Source organism: Salvia miltiorrhiza, chromosome 1, assembly GCF_028751815.1.
Source record: "Salvia miltiorrhiza cultivar Shanhuang (shh) chromosome 1, IMPLAD_Smil_shh, whole genome shotgun sequence".
In the NCBI taxonomy this organism is placed as follows: Eukaryota; Viridiplantae; Streptophyta; class Magnoliopsida; order Lamiales; family Lamiaceae; genus Salvia; species Salvia miltiorrhiza.
The window spans coordinates 50,849,609-50,870,032 of NC_080387.1; the positions used below are offsets into that span (position 1 = coordinate 50,849,609).

Genomic DNA, 20,424 nt, shown 5'->3' on the forward strand with positions numbered 1-20,424 from the left:
ATTGCAAATTGAAACTTAAGTTGGCGTCAAAATTTCATTGGTTGTATAATGAAAAAATTCAAGCTAATTATGGGCCAAAATTTCAGAGGCAGCATAATGAAAAAATTCAAGCTAATTAAGGAGCACATATTTTAAAAATACGACAGACTTAAATTTGAAGTAAAAAAAATTGGATTGATTCAAATTTCCCACTGAAAATGGGGAACACTTGTCTATAAATACAGCCATAATTCCCATCAAAATTCACACACTTCTTTACAAAAGAGAAACACAATGATTAAAATAACAGACCTCACAACATATGAAAGACATTCTATAGTTCTATTTCTACTTCAAAACAGCAGCAATGGCAAACTAGCTCAAGGCACTCAAAAGGCAGTCATGGCAAAGTTCGGTTGTTGTAGGAGCTCTATTGCTCGTTTGTGGGTGTCTGCAAAAAAAAGCAAGAAACAAGTTAGTGCATCAACGTGGAGAGCAAAAAAATTCAAAGACCACGAAGAGAGAGAGTTCAAATCGATGTAGAGTTGATATCAAGTTTGGAATTGCGCAAAAAATGAACAATTAGAAGACTAGAAACAAGTATAGGCTGCAGCAAGAGCATAGTGGGTAGATAGATCACTCAAGGCCTGATCAACGCTCATACAATTGCTTGATCTCAAAATATGGGGGGGAATAGATCATACAATTGCTATTAAACCCGATTTAACCATCCCAAACAAGTTGTTAATGCTACGATTCTCACTTGAGGAAATCGAGTTTGACAGAATTTGCATGACATTAAAGTTCAAGAGTATGCACAACACGGTGCATATAGATAAAAAATGGTTTTACATTACAAAGACTAACCACAGACTCTATTTGACTCCACAAGAAGCAGAGCCACATAGGACGTGCAAGAGTAAGAAGTTCACAACTAAAGTTATGTTTATATGTGTAGTGTGTAGGTCTTTCTTTTTCACATATGAGAGTGTGTTTTTTGATGGAAAATAGGGATATTCCATTTCACTGAAATTGTATCAGCCAAGAGGTCTATGTATGCATTGTAAAGATTGTGTCATCACCAAAGTTATGTATGGACAATGAGTTATGTATGCATTGTAAAGCTAAGATGTTGGGATTTCATATGTTGAATGTTGTTGAAGACTTTTAGACATTCTAAATAATGTTTTTGTAATTTGCGCTTGTGTGGTTTCAATTTGTGTCATATCAATGCATATTAATTAAGGCTAGATGACCTCCTTTTGCAAGTAAAACTATATTGATTCAACAAGATAATGTCAAGCCTCATGTAAAGGACAATAACCTAGACTATAGGGCTGCAACAACAACACATGGGTTTGACATAAAGCTTGTGCATCAACCACCAAACAACCCAGACACCAACATCAATGATTTAAGTTGGTTTAAGGATTTTCAAAGCTTACAAGCACAATCAGTTTGTACAGATGTGAATAATCTAGTTCATGCAATTGAGAATTCATTTACTGGACTCTCTCCTAGTACTCTAAACAATGTATTCGTAAGTTTGCATTAATGCATAATGGATGAAAGTGTGAGGCCATAACTATTACATGCTCCCTCACATGAGGAAAGGAACTCATATAAAGTAGGAAATATTTTCAATCAGCTTGGAAGTGCCCAATAAATTAGTTGAAGAATGCAATTTGTATCTCATTGAAAAATGGATAGTGGATAACATTGAAGGCCTCAAGCAACAATTAGGTCTTCAAATACCAATATTGGAAGACATGTAGGCTATATTCAATCAACTTATGTTGATTGAAGATGCATCCACAACCTAGTAATAAGATTTACAAATTTTTTGTATATATTTTGTAATAGGAGATCAAAGTGTAAACATTTTGTAATTTTGTGGGTATAAAATCTGAGATACAACCCTTATAAACAAGTAGGGACAACCCTTATAAACAAGTAGGGACACAACCCAAAATTGATTCAATTGCAAGAAGTATGATCTCAACAAAGTATGCACAAATAGGGATACAACCTTTACAAACAAGTAGGGGCACAACCCAAAACAGTAACAATTGCAGCAAGTATGCATCCACAAATAGGGACACAACCCCAAACACAATCAACCACCAAACTTAAGCTCGAACCAATCGCACATCAAATACGAAAAATAATATGAGCATAATCTTACCATTTCAGAAGCCAAAACTCATCTACCAACTAATACTATCGCATAATCTTATCACTTCAAAAGCCAAAGCTCATCTACCACATAGATCTTTCAAGCAAAAATAGATCAAGAAGCAAATCTAACCCAAAATAGTGGAAGAAGCAAGATCTTGAGCATCTTGCGCAAACCATCTGACCTCTCCCATCATGCGTCGCCTCTGACCACATCCATTTCACTCAGGAATAACTCGTCCCACTTTTCATTGTATAGGAGGAGGAATTCATCAATACATAGTTCACGGCGACACAGGGGCGGCGAAAAATCGACGGATAGACCTGAGAGGGGACGAATTCCAGGCTCACGTCTCATGCCATGACTTCTATCTCCGACACACCGATGAAGCCCTCATCGATGTCCTCTGTCTCTCCTTCAGTTATCACGAATGAAAAATAGGGCACCCATACCAATGAATTGAAGGGTTCAAAGTCCTCCGAGTCGGGTGCAAATTTGTCACTTAAATAGGCGATCCAATCTAATTCATCACTCATCACGACAACACAATGGATAGGCGAGGAAAGGGAGCGTCAGATTTAGAAAAGATGGCAGAAGATTAGTGTTTGAGTGAGACGGTAGAGGATTAGGGTTCACAGAGGAGGGTGACACATGAGGAGAAAGTTGGTAGATGAAAAGAAAGTAAGGAATGAGAGTGAAATATTTTAGGATTTTCATATTTATGTGGTAATTAATTAGTTGATTAATTAAGTTTTAATTAACATTTAATTTTAGAGTGGATTTTTAAAATGGCCACTTTCATATTGTAAAGATAAAAAATGTCCACTAAAATAAAAAACTTAAAAAATGTCCACTGTTACCAAAATACCCTTCACATTAAAAATTAAAAAAATGTCCACTTTACATCACCCCTTTAAAAAATCCCGCAATTCACAACCAGTGTGAATTCACAACCAAAATTTTTTGGTTGTGAATTCATACTGGTTGTGAATTGAGAATTCACAACCAGTCGAATTCACAACCAGAATTTTTTGTTTGTGAATTCACAACTAATCGAATTCACAGCCAAAATTTAATTCACAACCAGTCGAATTCACAACCAAAATTTAATTCACAACTAGAATTTTTTGGTTGTGAATTCACAACAAATGAATTCACAACCAAAATTTAATTAACAACCAGATTTATGTTGGTTGTGAATTCACAATCAGTCGAATTCACAACCTGAATTTAATTCACAACTATAATTTATTTTGGTTGTGAATTCAAATAGTTGTGAATTTGAGTTTTTAAAGTTTGGATTCACAACTAAAACTAGAATTTATTTTGATTGTGAATTCATAGATCTCGTTGTGAATTCAAGAATATTAAATTGTGAATTAAAGAACATTAAGTTGTGAATTCATCGAGCTGATTGTGAATTCATAGATCTAGTTCTGAATTTAAAAACATAAAATTGTGAATTCATAAATCTAGCTGTGAAATTTAGAAAATTAAACCTACTAACCTAAAATCTACCACAAATGAATTCTTGATTAAGTGAAACATTAATTAATCTGTAGGCTTTTGCATACTACCCAAAAACATCAAACCAACAAAATCTCCAGGCATCAAACCAAGAATATTAATCTGACTAATCTCCCTCCTCACACCAAATCTTCTACAAACAGCCAACAAAATTCACAAACAAAAGTTCAAGAAGATTTGCAATATTCACAAATAAAATTACAGATATGCTTTTACAAGGAGAGAGAGAGAGAGCGAGATAAGGAAAGAGATTATAGATCTACAACACAGTACACAGACAACCAGCGAGCTAAGGATTAAGCTGCACGCTTTTAGCATCAGAATCGTCTTCAATCAGATCGCCATTGGCATCAAGTTCCTCCTCCGCAGCTTGATTGGCTTCAGAGAGAGACTCGTGTTCAGAAGCACAGACAACACATGCTTCAATGGCTGCCGACCTGCAGTTATCCGCCATAACCACCAAAATCACCAATTCGCCCAAATCTTAGCAGATCAACTTCTATTTCACCCAAATTGGAGGTTTAGAACTCCGACGGTCGCTCTTAGTCGTCGAATTTCCGCAACAAGAGAGAAAGCCGACGGCAGCAGCAACGAGGGGATCGACGACACGACGTTGGAGGCGGCACGACGGCGAACGATTTAGAGAGAGAGAGAGAGACCTGGAACCCCGGCGGTGCCACGACCACAAGCCACCACCGTCGGGATTAGATGCGCCACCAGAATTTGGATGGGCGGCGTCGTTTTCGGCGCTGCTATGGGCGGAGACGACGAGGCCAGGGCAGAGACGACGAGGCCAGGGGCGGCGGCGCTTCGCGGCGGGGGGGGTGAACCAGGACATGGCGGAGGCGACGAGGCCAAGGCGGCGGCGCTTCGCCGACGATCTGAGCTCGAAGGGAGGGAGGGAGGGAGAGAGAGAGAAGGAGGAAGACCGTGAGGGAGAAGAGAGAGAAAGAGAGTGGAGAGAGAGAGTACATATATTTAAAGGAGGGTATTTTTGTCTTTTCAATAAAAAAGTGGACAGTTTTTATTATTTTTATCTTAGTGGACAATTTTTATCTTTACAATATGAAAGTGGATAGTTTTATATATTAACTCTTAATTTTAACTAAAAATGGAAATATGTCTTATTACGTGGGACAACGAAAAAGTAAAATATCTTTTCAATAATGGGACAAGGGGGGTAAATACTTATTTTTCTATGCTAAATATTTTTTTGTCATGTCAAATTTAAGCATGCCGGATAGATTTTCAGATGCCTACATTTTAAACACAAAATATAATTATAATGTCATAATCTTGAATTAATATGTAATGCACAAAAGAAAAATAAATTATAATTTAATATTTAAATTATTGATTTGTCATAATTACATCACAATTTTGAACTCCTATAAAGAAATTAAAAATGAATTTAAGAAAATAAAATATTTTGGGGTTGATGTGGAAATCAAATTCATGGGCGTAACTGTTAAGACTTTGATAGTTCAACTATTCAATTGTTAACTTATTTTCTTTAATTTGAAATGTAATTGTGGAAAGTTCAATAATTTAGGTACTAAAATGTAAAATTTTCTTTATTCCTCTCTCCCTCTCTCTCTCTCAATTAAGAGTTGTTTATCAAATTAAACTCCTAAAAAGCTTATAAATTATAAAAATAAATTTTAACAACTTATAAGCTCCCCAAAAAATAAATTTCATCTATCCAATTTATTTTCTCATAACCTTATAAGCAACTCTCATTTTACAAATATATTAACTCTAATTTTTTATTTTCATCATATATCATTATAATTTTATTTTCTTTGATTTTATCTCGCTAACAAAAAATTTCTCTCACTAACAAAATTTTTTCTCTTTAACTTATAAACTCAATTACCCAAATATTTTGATAAGTACGGTTAATTTCTCTGTTTTATGCACATTAATTAATATTTTTAATGTTATTAGACCATACTAATTTATACTCCCTCCGTCCCACTCCAATAGACTCACTTCTTTTGGGCACGGAGATTAGAAAACTTACATTTTAGTAGAAAAGTGATAGTAAAATGGTGTGATCCACATTAATTAAATACAATTTTTTTACCCAAAAAGGAAAATGAGTCTATTGGAGTGGGACGGAGGGAGTATAAAACTGTTATATTTCGTCCTATCCATATATATTTTTTAAATAGAAGTAAATGAATAAGATTATTTTAATTAAAAAATAATTTAAATTAAAAAAGAACTAATATAAACATTTAAAAATAAAATAAAGGGTTAAGTATCAATTTGGCCCCTAACGTAGAGGCCCCTGTAGCTATTAACACCCTATGGGCAGGGGTGTGTCAACTAAGCCCCTGAAGTACCTAATTTCCGCCAATTAACCCCTCCGACTTAACGGACGGTTAACACCGTTAACTATTTTAATTTTTTATTTTTTTTATTTTATTGATGGTGGGACCCACACCATCTTCTTCACCAAGCTCGCCGGAAACACGCTGGAAACCTAATCCACCCCTTCCCTGAAACTCCGGCGTCACAGCGGCGACAAGCCATGGAGAGGCCATTGTGGAGTCGGATCTCGGCGGCTTCAGCGGCGGCTACGGATGCGAGATTGGCGTGGGTTGTGAGCAGCAGATTGCGATGATCAGGAAGCCCGTGTCGCCGCCGTTGATTCTCGCCATGGCCGGAGCCTTGCCGGAGAAAATGGCGCCCTTCATTCTCTCCGACTTGCCCCCACCATTGCAGAAACACCACGACTTCCCCAAAACCCTCATATCTTCCCCTTCCCCCACCTGTAGACGTCGCGTCGTCGAGGCTTTCGCCGCCCCACCTCTGCCTTTCACCTCCTTGACAGCCCGCAGCTCCTCCCCCTTTCGGCCCGGTCTTCCTCCAGATCCAGTCGGCCGGTCTTCCAGATCCAGTCGGTCTTTCTCGCCGCTTCTGGTCGGAGTTTGAAGCGAAGTCAGGCTGGTGGCGGTGAGGGACGCAGGGTCCGGCGGCAGCGCACGGCACGACGGAGGGCATGGGGTCTATCGCCGCTTTGTGCTGGTTTGACCGGAGGCGGCGGCCATCCCTCATAATATTTTTTTTCAGAAAATCTTGATTTGGAATGGTGTCAACCACTTTGGTGAGATAGGCGGCCGCGGCTTGTCGCCGCTGCGACGCCAGAGTTTCGGAGAAGGGGTGGATTAGGTTTCCGGCGTGTTTCCGGCGAGCTTGGTGAAGAAGATGGTGTGGGTCCCACCACCAATAAAATAAAATAAAATTAAAAAATTAAAATAGTTAACGGTGTTAATCGTCCGTTAAGTCAACGGAGTTAATTGGCGAAAATTAGGTATTTCAGGAGCTTAGTTGACACACCCCTGCCCATAAAGTGTTAATAGCTAGGGGCCTCTACGTTAAGGGCCAAATTGATACTTAACCCTAAAATAAACACTAATTTTGTGGACGTGACCGACTGAGTGACGTTAATGAATTACTCCTACTAATTATTATCGAGAAAGGCGGCCAAGGTTGAGATAAAATCTAATACTTGCTCTAAAAATGTTTCACTTAACAAATGAAGACCTAAAACCCTTTGAATAAAAAATTAGAAACTTGATGCTTACAAATTACAATCCCATCCCAAATCACTTCACCTCAATTCGACTCTCCGACTCTCACTGCTCTCTCTCTCTCTCTCTCTCTACAATGGCGGCTCCTCCCATCTCTAGATCCTCCTTCCTCTCCTCCCAGCCCCTCTCCCCGACCGCCTCCTCCACCCTCCGCCCCACCCCCTACGGCCCCATCTCCATCCGCGCCACCGCCACCTCCCCCGACCCCGCCGCCGCCGCCGCCCCCATCAAGACCCGCCGCCCCGCCGACGAGAACATCCGCGACGAGGCTCGCCGCCACACCTCGTCCCACAACTTCTCCGCCAAGTACGTCCCCTTCAACGCCGAACCCTCCTCCACCGAGTGCTACTCCCTCGATGAGATCGTCTACCGCAGCCGCTCCGGCGGCCTGCTCGACGTCCAGCACGACATGGACGCGCTGAAGAAGTTCGACGGCGAGTACTGGCGCCACCTCTTCGACTCCCGCGTCGGGAAGACCACGTGGCCCTACGGCTCTGGCGTCTGGTCGAAGAAGGAGTGGGTTTTGCCGGAGATAGACGGTGACGACATCGTCAGCGCGTTTGAAGGGAACTCGAACCTATTCTGGGCTGAGCGTTTCGGCAAACAGTTTCTAGGCATGAAGGATTTGTGGGTGAAGCACTGCGGGATTAGCCACACGGGCAGTTTCAAGGATTTGGGGATGACCGTTTTGGTCAGTCAGGTCAATCGCCTCCGGAAAATGAACCGCCCGCTCGTTGGAGTCGGCTGCGCCTCGACGGGGGATACCTCCGCCGCCCTCTCCGCCTACTGCGCCTCGGCCGGAATTCCATCAATTGTGTTTTTACCTGCAAATCGCATATCTCTGGCTCAATTAGTCCAGCCAATCGCGAATGGGGCTTTTGTATTGAGCATTGACACCGATTTCGATGGTTGTATGCAGCTAATTCGTGAGGTCACAGCGGAGCTGCCTATATACCTAGCTAATTCCCTCAACAGCTTGAGATTAGAAGGGCAGAAAACCGCAGCAATTGAGATATTACAGCAATTCGATTGGCAGGTTCCTGATTGGGTGATTGTTCCCGGTGGAAATCTCGGAAACATTTATGCATTTTACAAGGGTTTCCACATGTGCAAGGAATTAGGGCTTGTTGATAAAATCCCTAGGCTTGTTTGTGCTCAGGCTGCAAATGCTAATCCCCTTTACCTGCATTACAAATCGGGGTGGAAGGATTTCAAGCCGGTGAAAGCGGGGACGACCTTCGCGTCCGCAATTCAGATTGGGGATCCTGTTTCAATCGATAGGGCGGTGTATGCATTGAAGAACTCCAACGGCATTGTGGAGGAGGCGACAGAGGAGGAGTTGATGGATGCGATGGCGCAGGCGGATTCGACTGGGATGTTTATCTGCCCTCACACCGGAGTGGCATTGACTGCGCTGTTCAAGCTGAGGAACAGTGGGATCATTGGGCCGAACGACAGGACTGTGGTGGTGAGCACTGCTCATGGCTTGAAGTTCACGCAGTCGAAGGTGGATTATCACTCCAAGGAGATCAAGGATATGGCTTGCCGCTTTGCTAATCCGCCTACGCAGGTTAAGGCGGATTTTGGCTCGGTAATGGATGTTTTGAAGAAGTATTTGCTGAGCAAGGATTCAAAGCTGCATTGAGAGGTAGTGATTGAGTTTTTGCTCTAAGCAGGTTAGCTGTAGGAGTTGCTGCTATTTACTCTTTCTTGTTATCGTTCTGTTTTCGACAGTTCTTGATTATGTATGATTAGCATGTTATGCTGAGTTTTGCTGGATTTTGAAAAGGTTAACTGTGTCCAGAGATGGATTTTTGTTTACCATCGCATGATATTCGATGAAATTTGTATGTGTATCTCAATAAACTACATTTTGGAATCCATCAGTTGGTTTAAGGTATGGCAGAAGGAAATGCTGGCATATTTGGTTCAAGAAATGCTTTGATTTTGTATGGTTTATTTCTTCATTGTTCATTTATTGAAGGTTTCCTTATTACCTGTTTGGCAAAAAGTTGTGTACATCCGGATGTATGGTGCATCCACCGTTATTAGGGTTCACTAATCCCGAATTAGAGTTTATCAAATGCCTTAGTTAGGAAATGCTCGCATATTTGGTCCAGAAAATGCTTTGATTTTGTTTGGTTTATTTCTTCACTGTTCATTTCTTGAATATTTCCTTATTACCTGTTTGTTTTAGGCAAAAACTTGTGTACATCTGGATGTGCGTTGCGTCCACCTCAATTAGGGCTCAGCAATCCCCAATTAGGGTTTACTGAACACAATTGGGATTTTAATTAGGGCAGATGCACGGTTCTTACATTTTCCTTGTCTGTTTTTTTGGGTAGCTGAATCTTTTGCATATTTCTCTACAACTTAACTTGATAATCATGTTTCTCTAGCTAACACGAGAAAAGTCTAGTTTGAGTTTGTGATTCAGAAAAAAGTTCGATTTTGATTATTGTTAGAAAGGAATCCATAGCACTGAAAGATGATGATATACCGTACTAAAGATGCAATAAGGGTGACTTCCGTTTGTTTCTACGATGTTGTGATTCTAAAATCGAATGCGAAGGGGAAGGGGCCTTGCAGGAACTTGTATGGCTTCTGTGCTATACATATGTTGTTGTTTCTGTATCATAAGCAGTCCATGAAACTGTGACATTTTCGAGCATATAATCTGTTTCAGGAGAGTTGTTCTGCTTTTCTCCTTACTTAATCAGTGGTTTTGGGTCGTCGCAAATCCTCGTGATTGTGTTAAATTGCTGCTGATATTATAGTGAAAGGATATGTGTCTGCTGGTGATAGTCTATTTGTTGTTCTTTTCCATTATTAGTTGTTTGTTGGATTAATCTTTAACAAGTATAGTTCTTATCAGATTTCGTAGATTTAATTAAATTACAGGTATGGAGTTAAATTCTTGTATCATCGCATGATATTGAGTCTCAGTTTGAGCGTGTTTGGCTAAGCTTATATATTTTAAAGAGCTTATAAGATGTAGTTTCTTAAGAGCTTTATAAGTTGTTAAAGTATTTGGGAGAAAATCTTTGTTAGAGAGAAAAGCTCGAAGAGAGATGAAGTTGAGAGGATATATGATGAAAATAATAAATTATAGTTCAGTAATGTTTATAAAATAATTGTTACATATAAAATTATGAAAAAGTAAGTTGAGATAGAGGATTTCATTTCTTGAATAACTTATAAGCTGTTTAGGAGCTTATTTTGAAGAAATTTATAAGTTCCTAAACAACTTATAGGTAATTTTAAAAAAGCTTATAACCTCAGTCGAACACCCTCTTGGTGGTGTGAAACTTTAGAACTCATGCATCAATTTTCTGATTACTCCAAATGTGCATTTTCTTGAGACTACTGTCCCCTGATGTTTGGATACATGGTTGGAATTTCCATAAACAAAAATATGTGATTAGTAATTTACATTTCTTCTACTGGGAGTAACACGAAATCCTTTGTGTTCATCTACACACTCATTGGGATTGATATCAGCCATGAATATGCTTTTAGCATTTTATTATTATTTTTATAACGGTCAATTATGGTTTGTAAGCTCAATTCTAAGTGAATTTCAGTTTATAGCTCAAACTTTGATTTATTTTTTGTATAGCCTGAAGTTTGAGAAACTGTTTAATAATAGTTCAATCACATCAAAATTATAATAGTAGTTGTTCTTTATGGAAATTATAATTACAATGATGACAATGGTTTGTTTGAGGTGTAATTTCATGATGCCATAAGTTTGGTTCGGTTGCCAAGAAACTGCTCTGTTTTTCTCCTGCCTTTGGTGTCATGCGAAGAGATACAGAATCTAATTTTGTGATGAAAAAACTTGGGTTAATTATTGGAAACAACACGACCCTGACCTTGAATTTTGTGATGAAAAAACTTGGGTTAATCCTTTCTCTTTCGTTGATCAGTAATTAGCACAAAAGATAGACGAGTGGATTGGCTTGAATTAGGTGTTGAGAAGTAGAATTATTTTTTTGGAGGAAGATAGCGAGAATTCAACTTCAGATTTTTCTCTTTACACTGAGGTAGGAAGTCTTATCGTTTGAATATCCTCAAAGGGACATATCTGAAAATCATCAAAATTAAGTAGTTTTGGTAGTATATGAGGAGAGGTTGTACATGAAAGAAAATATGGCATCCGCCTAGTTACATAAAGTTGAGAAGGTTGGCTAAAATAAATTGATGTCCAATACGCATCTTTCATATCATACTCATACATGAGGTAATTGATTTTTTCAGTTTTTATTTTCCCAAAATGTTACGAAATCTTTGTATTAAGAAGCACGCACAATATTTCTAAAATGAGCAAAAATAATAGTGATCGGTTCATCCGGTTTGATACGATTCTTCTCTCATTTCTGGAAAATATTAACTCATCGAGTATATACGTACACCTCAAACTCAACTAACGTTTTATGCTTGTCTCCTTTTAAAACAGGAATCAAGAATTGATTAACACAATTTTCAACTTACACAAACATCCAACTTTTCTTAATTTCGACTCGTGAACCAATCTCAATCATAAAAAACGATTTCACTATCTAAAACACACAGTAGATGTGAGCATTCCGACAATCCGAATTCAGATTGAACCAAACTCAAATTCATGTTTGAAATCTTAATTGAACCGAACCGTTTTGCTCCATCACTCAACAAAATCAATTCGAATCAAACCGTTTTATTTTTAAAATATATATAGATATAGACATATTATATATATATATATACACTTATATATCATCATAAAATATTACACAATCACACTAATATAAAGTTTAATCACTATATTTAAAGTTCCAAATAAGCAAATCCACAAAAAAAACATTTGATCATTAATAATTTCAAATATATAAAGTTGGAATCCAATCAAAATAAATATCTTTCGTGAAAAATGAGAATGAGGAATAAATCATAAAAGTCATGAATAAATCAAATAACACATGAATAGTTGTACTCGTGGATTTTTACCACATTGATCCATTAGAGCAGCACATAAATGAATACGATTATTCATGTTACATTGATTTATTCATGGATTTATTGATTTATTTCTTATTTTCATTTTTAAAGAAAGATAACAATTCATTTCTTTCTTTTATATGTATGTAATATTTATAAGTGTATACGTATTTGAGTTGGGTTCGGGTTCAAATAAAAAATATTGGATTGAAAAACGAACCCAAATCAAAAAAGATATCTTTAAATATTAACTGTAAATCAAACCGAACCGAATCATTTTGTCCAAAACACTGAAACAAACCGTCGATTTCGATTTGGTTCGATTTTTTCAGTTGGAATTTGCTGACCCCTAAAACACACAGTCCTAAAACTCACAAGTCCACAATCCGTGACACCACAGTTCTCACATGCATCCATGCTCACGGACCCCCCCCCCCCCCCCCCCCGCCCACCCCACCCCCAGATTGTATCTATATAAATACGTATCCACACAATGCATTAATCCAACACAAGGAGCAATATATATTAAATATGGAGTCATCATACAAAAAGGTAGCAATAGTGAGTGTGGTGATGCTGGTGATTCTTGGGGTGGCCGAGGCCCAGACGGTATGCAACATGACGGTGGCGGGGCTGATGGCGTGCAAGCCGTCGGCCACGGCGCCGCATCCACCGCCGCCGTCAGCAGCGTGCTGCTCTGCGCTGTCGGGTGCCGACATGAAGTGCCTATGCTCCTACAAGAACTCCAAGGTGCTGCCCTCCCTCGGCATCGACCCCGGCCTCGCCATGCAGCTCCCTCAAAAATGCCAAATCCCTCATCCACCAAAATGCTAGAACTTAAAAAAAAAACAGAGAGAGAGAGAGAGACAAAAAAATTTATTATGTGTGTTTTTTTGAATTATGAATGTAGACCATGTGTGTGTTTGATGTAACGTGAATTTGATTATCAGTTGGTAACTTGGTAATGGTATGAATAATTTGTTGTGAGATTTTGTGTTATGTTGTTTGGCCCATGTTCGTTTGGATTTGAAGGAGATGAGGATGGATCTCTAATGCCAATCATTTTGTTTAATTTGAGGATATACAATATATATTTATATGAGTAAAATTTTGAAGTAGCCCAAATGGAACATAAAACTCAATTTCTGGTCGAATTTTGAAAAAATTTAAATTTTGGCCATATTTTATGATTTCGGATGAAATTACCCTTAATGAGGCGGACCGGGTAGGATCAGGCACGCGGGTCGCGTGCCGGGTCGGGTTAGGCACTTATGACACTATTAGTGCCATAAGTGCCAAGATTTTACTTTGTTTTATTTTGAATTTTCGTTGGCACTTTTGGCACTATTAGTGCCAAATAAGTGCCAACGAAAATCCAAAATAAAACTAAGTAAAATGGTCTTGTTGGCACTTATGGAACTATTAGTGACATAAGTGCCAAGGGAAATAAAAAAAATTAACCAAGTAAATGGTCCTTCTGGCACTTATGGCACTAATAGTGCCATAAGTGCTCATACGAGCAATACAAATACAAAAACAACAACATCATCTAAAGGCTAAATGGATAATCTAAACCCTAAATAAAACATCTAAACCCTAAATGGATAATCTAAACCCTAAATGGAATATCTAAATCCTAGGGGGAAGTGTTTAAAATGGTCCTTTTGGCACTTATGGCACTAATAGTGCCATAAGTGCCATACGTGCAGCACATACAGAAACAACAACAACAGCAACAACAATAATAATCACTGACACACCAAAAATTAGAAAAAACCAGAAACTCGAAATTCCCCCGATCGAATCGATGTCGTCGAACAACAACAGCCCGTCGTCGCCCACGGCGGCAGCCGCCATCGACACTATGGCTTTGCTTGGCGACCAGAGCCCCAGCAATCGCTCCCACTTCCTCGACCTCTGCGCCGCCGCTCTCTTTCTTCGCCGCGCCAGCAGCCGCGGGCCCGCGGCCGCTCGATGCGAGAGCCCTCCGTCCGCGTCCGCGATGCTACGGCAGAGCAAATCGAGGAGTGCCAGAGCGATTGCTTGGGCGAGCGGCCGTCGATGCCGCTGCGATTGGGTCCGGGTCCGATGGGTAAAAAGAAAGCTAGGCTGGATCGGTGGGTTAAAAGGGTAGATTAGGTATAGTGCATAAAAGATGGCTAAATATTGTAGTTTTTCATGTTGTGGACAAAATTTGAGTTTGTATCTCCAATAGGGCCATTGTTTCTATTTATATTGGGTATTCACACAAAAAAAATACTAACTTTAAGGGTTATTATCGTGTAAATACACAAACTTTCAACATTTTCTAATTTTTCCCACGAATTAACTTTATTTTTTGAAAAAATACACGAATTTAGTGTTTTCTGATTTTTTCCATGACGAACAATCCGGTCAAATTAAAACTGATTTGGCGTCTATGTGGACTATTTATTATTTAAGTGTCATATACATGTCAATATTTTAATTTCTATAATTTTTTTTGACAAAAGATGAAATAAAACTATAACAAGTACGCCACCCACTGCGTAAAACAACAAAACCCTTTAAAAAGAATAAAGCCATAGAATTCATCCCATTCTTTGCATAAACAACACAAATTCTTAAAAAAAAGAAAGAAGGTAAACTCATTATTATTCTATCAATTTTCGTTGACATTATCTGCTAATCTCTGTCAATTCTCTCCACTCTCTAATTTATTTCTCTAATTGGGGGCGGGGGGAGGGGGGGTGGGTGGGTAGAATTAGTCTTCAATAAACTCAGCCCGGCAATGTTGTTCGTGGTCGAGGGCGTCAAAGTCGGTTGCAGTAATGGCGAACAGGTAGGTCCTTAATCACCACTTATAACTATGACGGTCATTCCACGTCAGCAGCTCGGGCGACCATGTTAGCATCAATTTGGGGGAAAATAAAAATCATGGGAAAAATCAGAAAAACACCAGGTTCGTGTATTTAGATTCAAAAAATAAAGTTCGTGGGAAAAACTAGAAAATGTTGAAAGTTCGTGTATTTACACGTAAATAACCCTAATTTTAATCCCATTGTAAATTTTTTAGCGTGAATTCACCATTATCTATCTATTATATAATGGAATACATTTTTTAGAGCTCACAGCCACTCTCTCTCCTACGTGGCGCTCTCAAAAACCTCTATTTCTTCCTCTTTGAATTCTTCTAAGCCAAAGGCGTTTCATAAATAGGCGTTTCTCAATTTCTCTATTTCTTCCCCCCTCTCCCTAATCATAAAAAAAAGGCGTTTCATTTATTTATGTAAGGCAATCACCACATCACAAGGGGATCATTAATCTCCTAATCTCTTTAATCATTAATTAAGAGATTTCAAAGAGCCCATCGTCTTCTCCAAAATATTTCTCCCAAATTTGCTACTATTTGAATTCACTCAGCGTTACTCACTCAAAATTATACTCCATCTTCTCAAAAAATCTTCTCCACAATTCATCCAATCAGCAGAAAGGGCAGATAACTTTTCAAAGCAGGTGCTTCATCCATGGCTGCAAACGCATTTTGCCCACAAATTGGAAGGTGCTTCTGTCTATCTCTCTCTCTATTTCATTCGATAGCCCAAATTTGGGAGGTGCTTCATCCATGGCTGCAATCGTCTTTTCCCCACAACTACAGATCCATGAATCAAGGTAAGTAATTGGGAGTGATAGATTTGGAAAGGCTAATCTGGCGATTTCATCCTTCCTATATAATAGTATGTTAATTTCTGTAATTTTTTCGATGACGAAGATAAAGTTGTAACAGTTGACGCCATTGTAAACCCTATCGATCTCATCAGTTTCAGTGATTGATCCGTCGTTAGAGCTCCTATCCTGCTGCTTCATCTATGGTTGTATCGTTCATCAACATCTCTTACAGATTCATGAATCAATGCTTGGGGGTAAGTAATTTTGGGAGTCAATAGATTCGGAAAGCTGCAAATCTGTCTTCCGTAATTTCATCTTTCCCATATTTTTTATATAAATTTTCAACTTTGCAAAATATTCATCTACACCATCTACTTCATATCAGTCACAGACTCCCCTAAGCTACTCGAGCTATAGACGCCGACGAGAGAAAAATAATTGTTCATCAATGCCTACGCAAACAATTCCAGTTTTCTGTTAGTTTTTATTTACTAATATCTATAGATATTGTGGTTCAAGTGTGATCTTTTAAATTGTGATGTGGTTGTCAGTCAATGAAATAACTAGAAACTAGCAAATAGTTTCTGCAGTTTGATTAAGTATTCTATTTCTTCGTATCCAAAGAGGATATCGTTTCTGAAAAAGAAAGAGCACACCCAGAGGAATTTTGTATCCACCTTTGTACAGAAAGCATTGTGTTTGGTCTCATTATGCATTGTAGTCTGGGTGAATTTTAACAAGGAAAGGCTAAAATTCCTCATATCACCATGTTCTTCTATTTTTGTTGAAATCTTAGGAATATTTATTTATGTTAAAAGGCACATGAATGTGCTTTCTGATTGTGCTATGCTTCATTGAGTTTTTCCTGGCAATACAGGGAAAGTTTCCACTGCAGCCACTTTATCAACTGCAACTGGTGTTCTCGTGATACCCTTATATTGTGCTCTTACACAATGGTTGACTAATGCTCTCACTGCAGACTCACTCCAGTCATTTTGTACAAATCAAGTGTATGTTGTCCATTAATTAGAAGTACTTCTCAATCTTGTTTATCTGTATTATTTAACATTGATCATATATAGTAGAGATTGATATATGTTTGTAATCTATCTCTTCTTTGCTTAATACCAACAAGCCAGTGGCTGCTGTTCTGGAAGATGCTTTTGAAATCAATTACAATAGTATATTGACATGTAGTTTAATCTCTAATTATTTGTGTAGTCAAGGATTTATAACAATATAATATCTGATGCTATTGCTTTCCACCAAAAGAGCTTTACAGATGAACTTCCCCTACCTTACCCTTTGAGCTCTGACTGCCCTTAATCCTGGGAAATACTTAACTATGTCAAGTTACACAAAATCTTGAATACATTTGGGTGTACCGTACAACCAGGTTGACTCATACACAGGATAACATTATTAATATGGGTTCAAATCAGGGTGCGAGTCAAAGTTTATGTGAAGATGTAACCCGATTGTACGGTACACGCGTGTATACCCAAGACCACCTCGTCAAGTAACTCAAATAGTAGAAGTATTTTTTATAGTTTTGACAGTACCTATGTATGTGTACTAGGTATCCAAAGATTTTCAGCCATTTTAATTATGTAACTTATTATTATATCCTTTTTACACAGATTTAGATAGCTTATTTTATTTGTATAAACAATGAAATCCTGCATAGCGAATAACATTATAATGTAAATTCTCAACATATTATCCTTAATATATCAATTTATTTACCTATTCTATCATATAGTGGCTTCTTTCTTCACTCACAATTCAATTTTGTTTTTTTATCATCATTAATATTACCTTTTAGGTGAGACTATTTCTCCACTCATAATACACTCAACCATTTTATTAAAATAATAAGCCATCTATGTATCTTATATATAATAGGAAAATGACTTATTCTACATGGCATTCTCAAATTTCATCATTTCAAAATATCTCAAATCTCATTCATTTGCAATGATTTACCATATATATTCTCCATTATTTATAAATTAATTAACTATTGCATTCCATATAAAGATTCATTAATCTTATATATAAGATTAATAGTATATATATATATATATGTAATATTAATTTTACACATAATCTAAATTAATAAATTTGTATTATTTATTTTATCTCGATAAAAATTAGATTTATATGTATGATAAAAAAAAATGGGCTCAAGGCGAAACGATAAAAATGGGCCCCTATCCACCATCATAAAAACAGAAGATAACATTTTTTTAAGTCACATTATAACATATCGGTAGAAAAAAAAGTATTAGTAATTATAAATAATGACTAATTGTCGCCTTTTTAAAGATTTCGATAAAATCATAGCCGCATGTGCATTGCTATACAAAGAAGGTGTGAAATCATGTCAAGAAATAGCAATAGACCATTACTAATTTCACTAATATAAAACATATATAAGAGGAAGCTCTTATGTACGGTTTTTTTCAAAATATAATTAGAATTCAACATTGATTTTTTTTACATGAAAGTTGACCAATTGAAATACTAAATAAATTAATATAATTTGAATCTCAAATCATTTTTCTCAAGTTTCACACGAGATGATACTCAAAAATTATTTATGGCCTTTCAAACTTCAATTAAGATGATGTTCATAAGTTAATTTTATTCTTTCAAACTCTATTGGGATTATGCTCGGAACCCAGTTATGATATTTCAAGATCCAAATGAAATAATGCACAAAAGTCTGTCATGATTTTTCAAGCTTCATACAAGATGATGTTTAAAAGTTAGTTATGATCTTACAAGTTACAGATGATATAATCTCACAAGTCAACTTTGATCTTTCAAGCTCCAAATGAAGCGATATTCAAAAGTCAATTATGAACTTATGATTCTTTAAAGCTTCGGGTAGTGATGTTCATAAAATTAACACATAAAAGTTAGATATAGTATTTTAAGGTCTAAACAAGATGATGTTCAAAAGTCGAATGTCGTCTTTCGAGCTTTAGATGACGATTCTTACAGGGTTTATATGAGATAATGCCCATTTGATAGATGAAGTCTTAACTTAATTCTTATTCGTCAATGTAAGCAATTTGTACAAAATTAATAAAAATAATGTCTATATACAATTGACACAAATGTGAGACATTCCATTAAATTTACATATTTTTTTTCTTTTAATTTTTCTAAAATTTGCATTGTCACATCGACCTTTTAAAAAAATTGAACGAAAATTTATATAAAGGTATTTCTATTACTTTAGCGACAAGTGAACATTTAATTGAGGAATGCGGTTGAAAGTAATACTAATTTTAACTCTATTACCTCAAATTAAACAAATTCAAAATTAATTTATATATAAATAATTATATTATAAAATAATATTAATATAGTTTAAATTACAATTGAAAATAATTCATCCGTCGAATTTCGAGATTATTAACCAATTATTGTTTGATATTTTATTTGTTTATATACATGTTTTATAATTTTAAACAAATTCGAGAAATTAGTTGGTATTATTATATGGGCTCAGGGCAAGAATAAGTATTTAAATCATCACATATCTAATAGGAAAATGAAATACTCCTATGTGGCATCACCATATTTGTGCATTTTTATTTATCTTAATTCTTTAAATAATTTTATATTTATTCATTCTTATTTATCTAAATCTTCTCATCCCACATTGTTTCTTTTTTATCAGATTTCACCAAAATAAAATCTATATAAAAAGATGCTCTTACTCTCCAAACCAAAAACCCACATTTAATTGGTGGAGTGATTCAGATTAAAACATTTGAATTGATTTGTTAATAAAACTTGATCAAATTTAGTTAGTTAAATAAAAAAATCATTTAATTTTATTTTTAAAAACAAATACTTGTGATTAAATAAATTATTTCTTCATTTTAATTTGGTCATAAAATAAGATATTTTATATAATCTTTTTTTGAATTACACATTGATTTTTTATGAAAATTTACCAATTGAAATACTAAATAAATTAATATGATATAATTTGAATATCACATCAATTTTCTCAAGCCTTAGACGAGATGATTTTCACAACTTAGTTATGGTCTTTCAAACATTAAACAAAATGATGTTCACGAGCCAGTTTTATTATTTCAAATTTTTAAACGAAATGATGCTTTAAACTCAGTTATGGTATTTTAAGCTCTAAATAAGATGATGCACAAAAGTCTGTTATGATTTTTCAAGCTCTATACAAGATGATTGTTAGAAGTTAGTTATGATCTCACAAGCTTCAGATAGCATAATCTCACAAGTCAGCCCTGGTGTTTCTAACTCCTAATGAAAATGATGTTTAGAAGTGAGTTATGATATTTAAAGCATCAGGTAGTGATGTTGAAACGATTGACGCATTAAGTCACATATAATATTTTTGGCGTTCAAAAGTCAGATATCGTCTTCGAGTTCTTGATGATCATCTGGTCTTATAGACTTCAGATGAGATGATATTTAGATGACAAATAAGATCTTAAATTAATTCTTATCCGTCAA

General features: G+C 36.6%; 3 protein-coding genes across 12 annotated transcripts; all 3 read left to right on the forward strand.

The window, feature by feature from the left end:
* Window positions 1-7,224: 7,224 nt before the first annotated feature.
* Window positions 7,225-9,218, forward strand: LOC130990867 (threonine synthase, chloroplastic-like). Its single transcript, XM_057915097.1, has one exon. The coding sequence runs from the start codon at window positions 7,268-7,270 to the stop codon at window positions 8,924-8,926; it is 1,659 nt and encodes a 552-aa protein (XP_057771080.1). The 5' UTR covers window positions 7,225-7,267; the 3' UTR covers window positions 8,927-9,218.
* Window positions 9,219-12,754: 3,536 nt separating this feature from the next.
* Window positions 12,755-13,248, forward strand: LOC130990872 (putative lipid-transfer protein DIR1). The gene has a single exon (XM_057915100.1). It carries the CDS (start codon window positions 12,793-12,795, stop codon window positions 13,093-13,095), a length of 303 nt encoding a protein of 100 aa, XP_057771083.1. The 5' UTR covers window positions 12,755-12,792; the 3' UTR covers window positions 13,096-13,248.
* A 2,097-nt stretch (window positions 13,249-15,345) lies between these two features.
* LOC130990878 (uncharacterized) lies at window positions 15,346-17,065 on the forward strand. 10 transcript variants are annotated; one of them, XR_009090977.1, is made up of 4 exons: window positions 15,346-15,912; window positions 16,028-16,163; window positions 16,295-16,385; window positions 16,787-17,065. XR_009090977.1 is itself a non-coding variant. In XM_057915106.1 (3 exons), the coding sequence occupies exons 1-3, from the start codon at window positions 15,768-15,770 to the stop codon at window positions 16,933-16,935; spliced, it is 396 nt and encodes a 131-aa protein (XP_057771089.1). In that variant the 5' UTR covers window positions 15,349-15,767; the 3' UTR covers window positions 16,936-17,065. The 10 variants fall into 10 exon arrangements, 1 of the variants encoding a protein (XP_057771089.1); XR_009090978.1 differs by having other exon boundaries at window positions 15,374-15,912; window positions 16,062-16,163; XR_009090975.1 differs by having other exon boundaries at window positions 15,410-15,912; window positions 16,013-16,163.
* Window positions 17,066-20,424: the final 3,359 nt, after the last annotated feature.

Bases quoted from the DNA above. Each gene is read 5' to 3' on its own strand.
- LOC130990867 (XM_057915097.1), top strand. From the start codon at position 7,268: ATGCTTACAAATTACAATCCCATCCCAAATCACTTCACCTCAATTCGA.
- LOC130990872 (XM_057915100.1), top strand. From the start codon at position 12,793: ATGGAGTCATCATACAAAAAGGTAGCAATAGTGAGTGTGGTGATGCTG.
- LOC130990878 (XM_057915106.1), top strand. From the start codon at position 15,768: ATGGCTGCAAACGCATTTTGCCCACAAATTGGAAGGTGCTTCTGTCTA. The intron at 15,913-16,061 runs GTAAGTAATTGG...CGATCTCATCAG, and splicing joins CTACAGATCCATGAATCAAG to TTTCAGTGATTGATCCGTCG. The intron at 16,164-16,786 runs GTAAGTAATTTT...CTGGCAATACAG, and splicing joins TCATGAATCAATGCTTGGGG to GGAAAGTTTCCACTGCAGCC.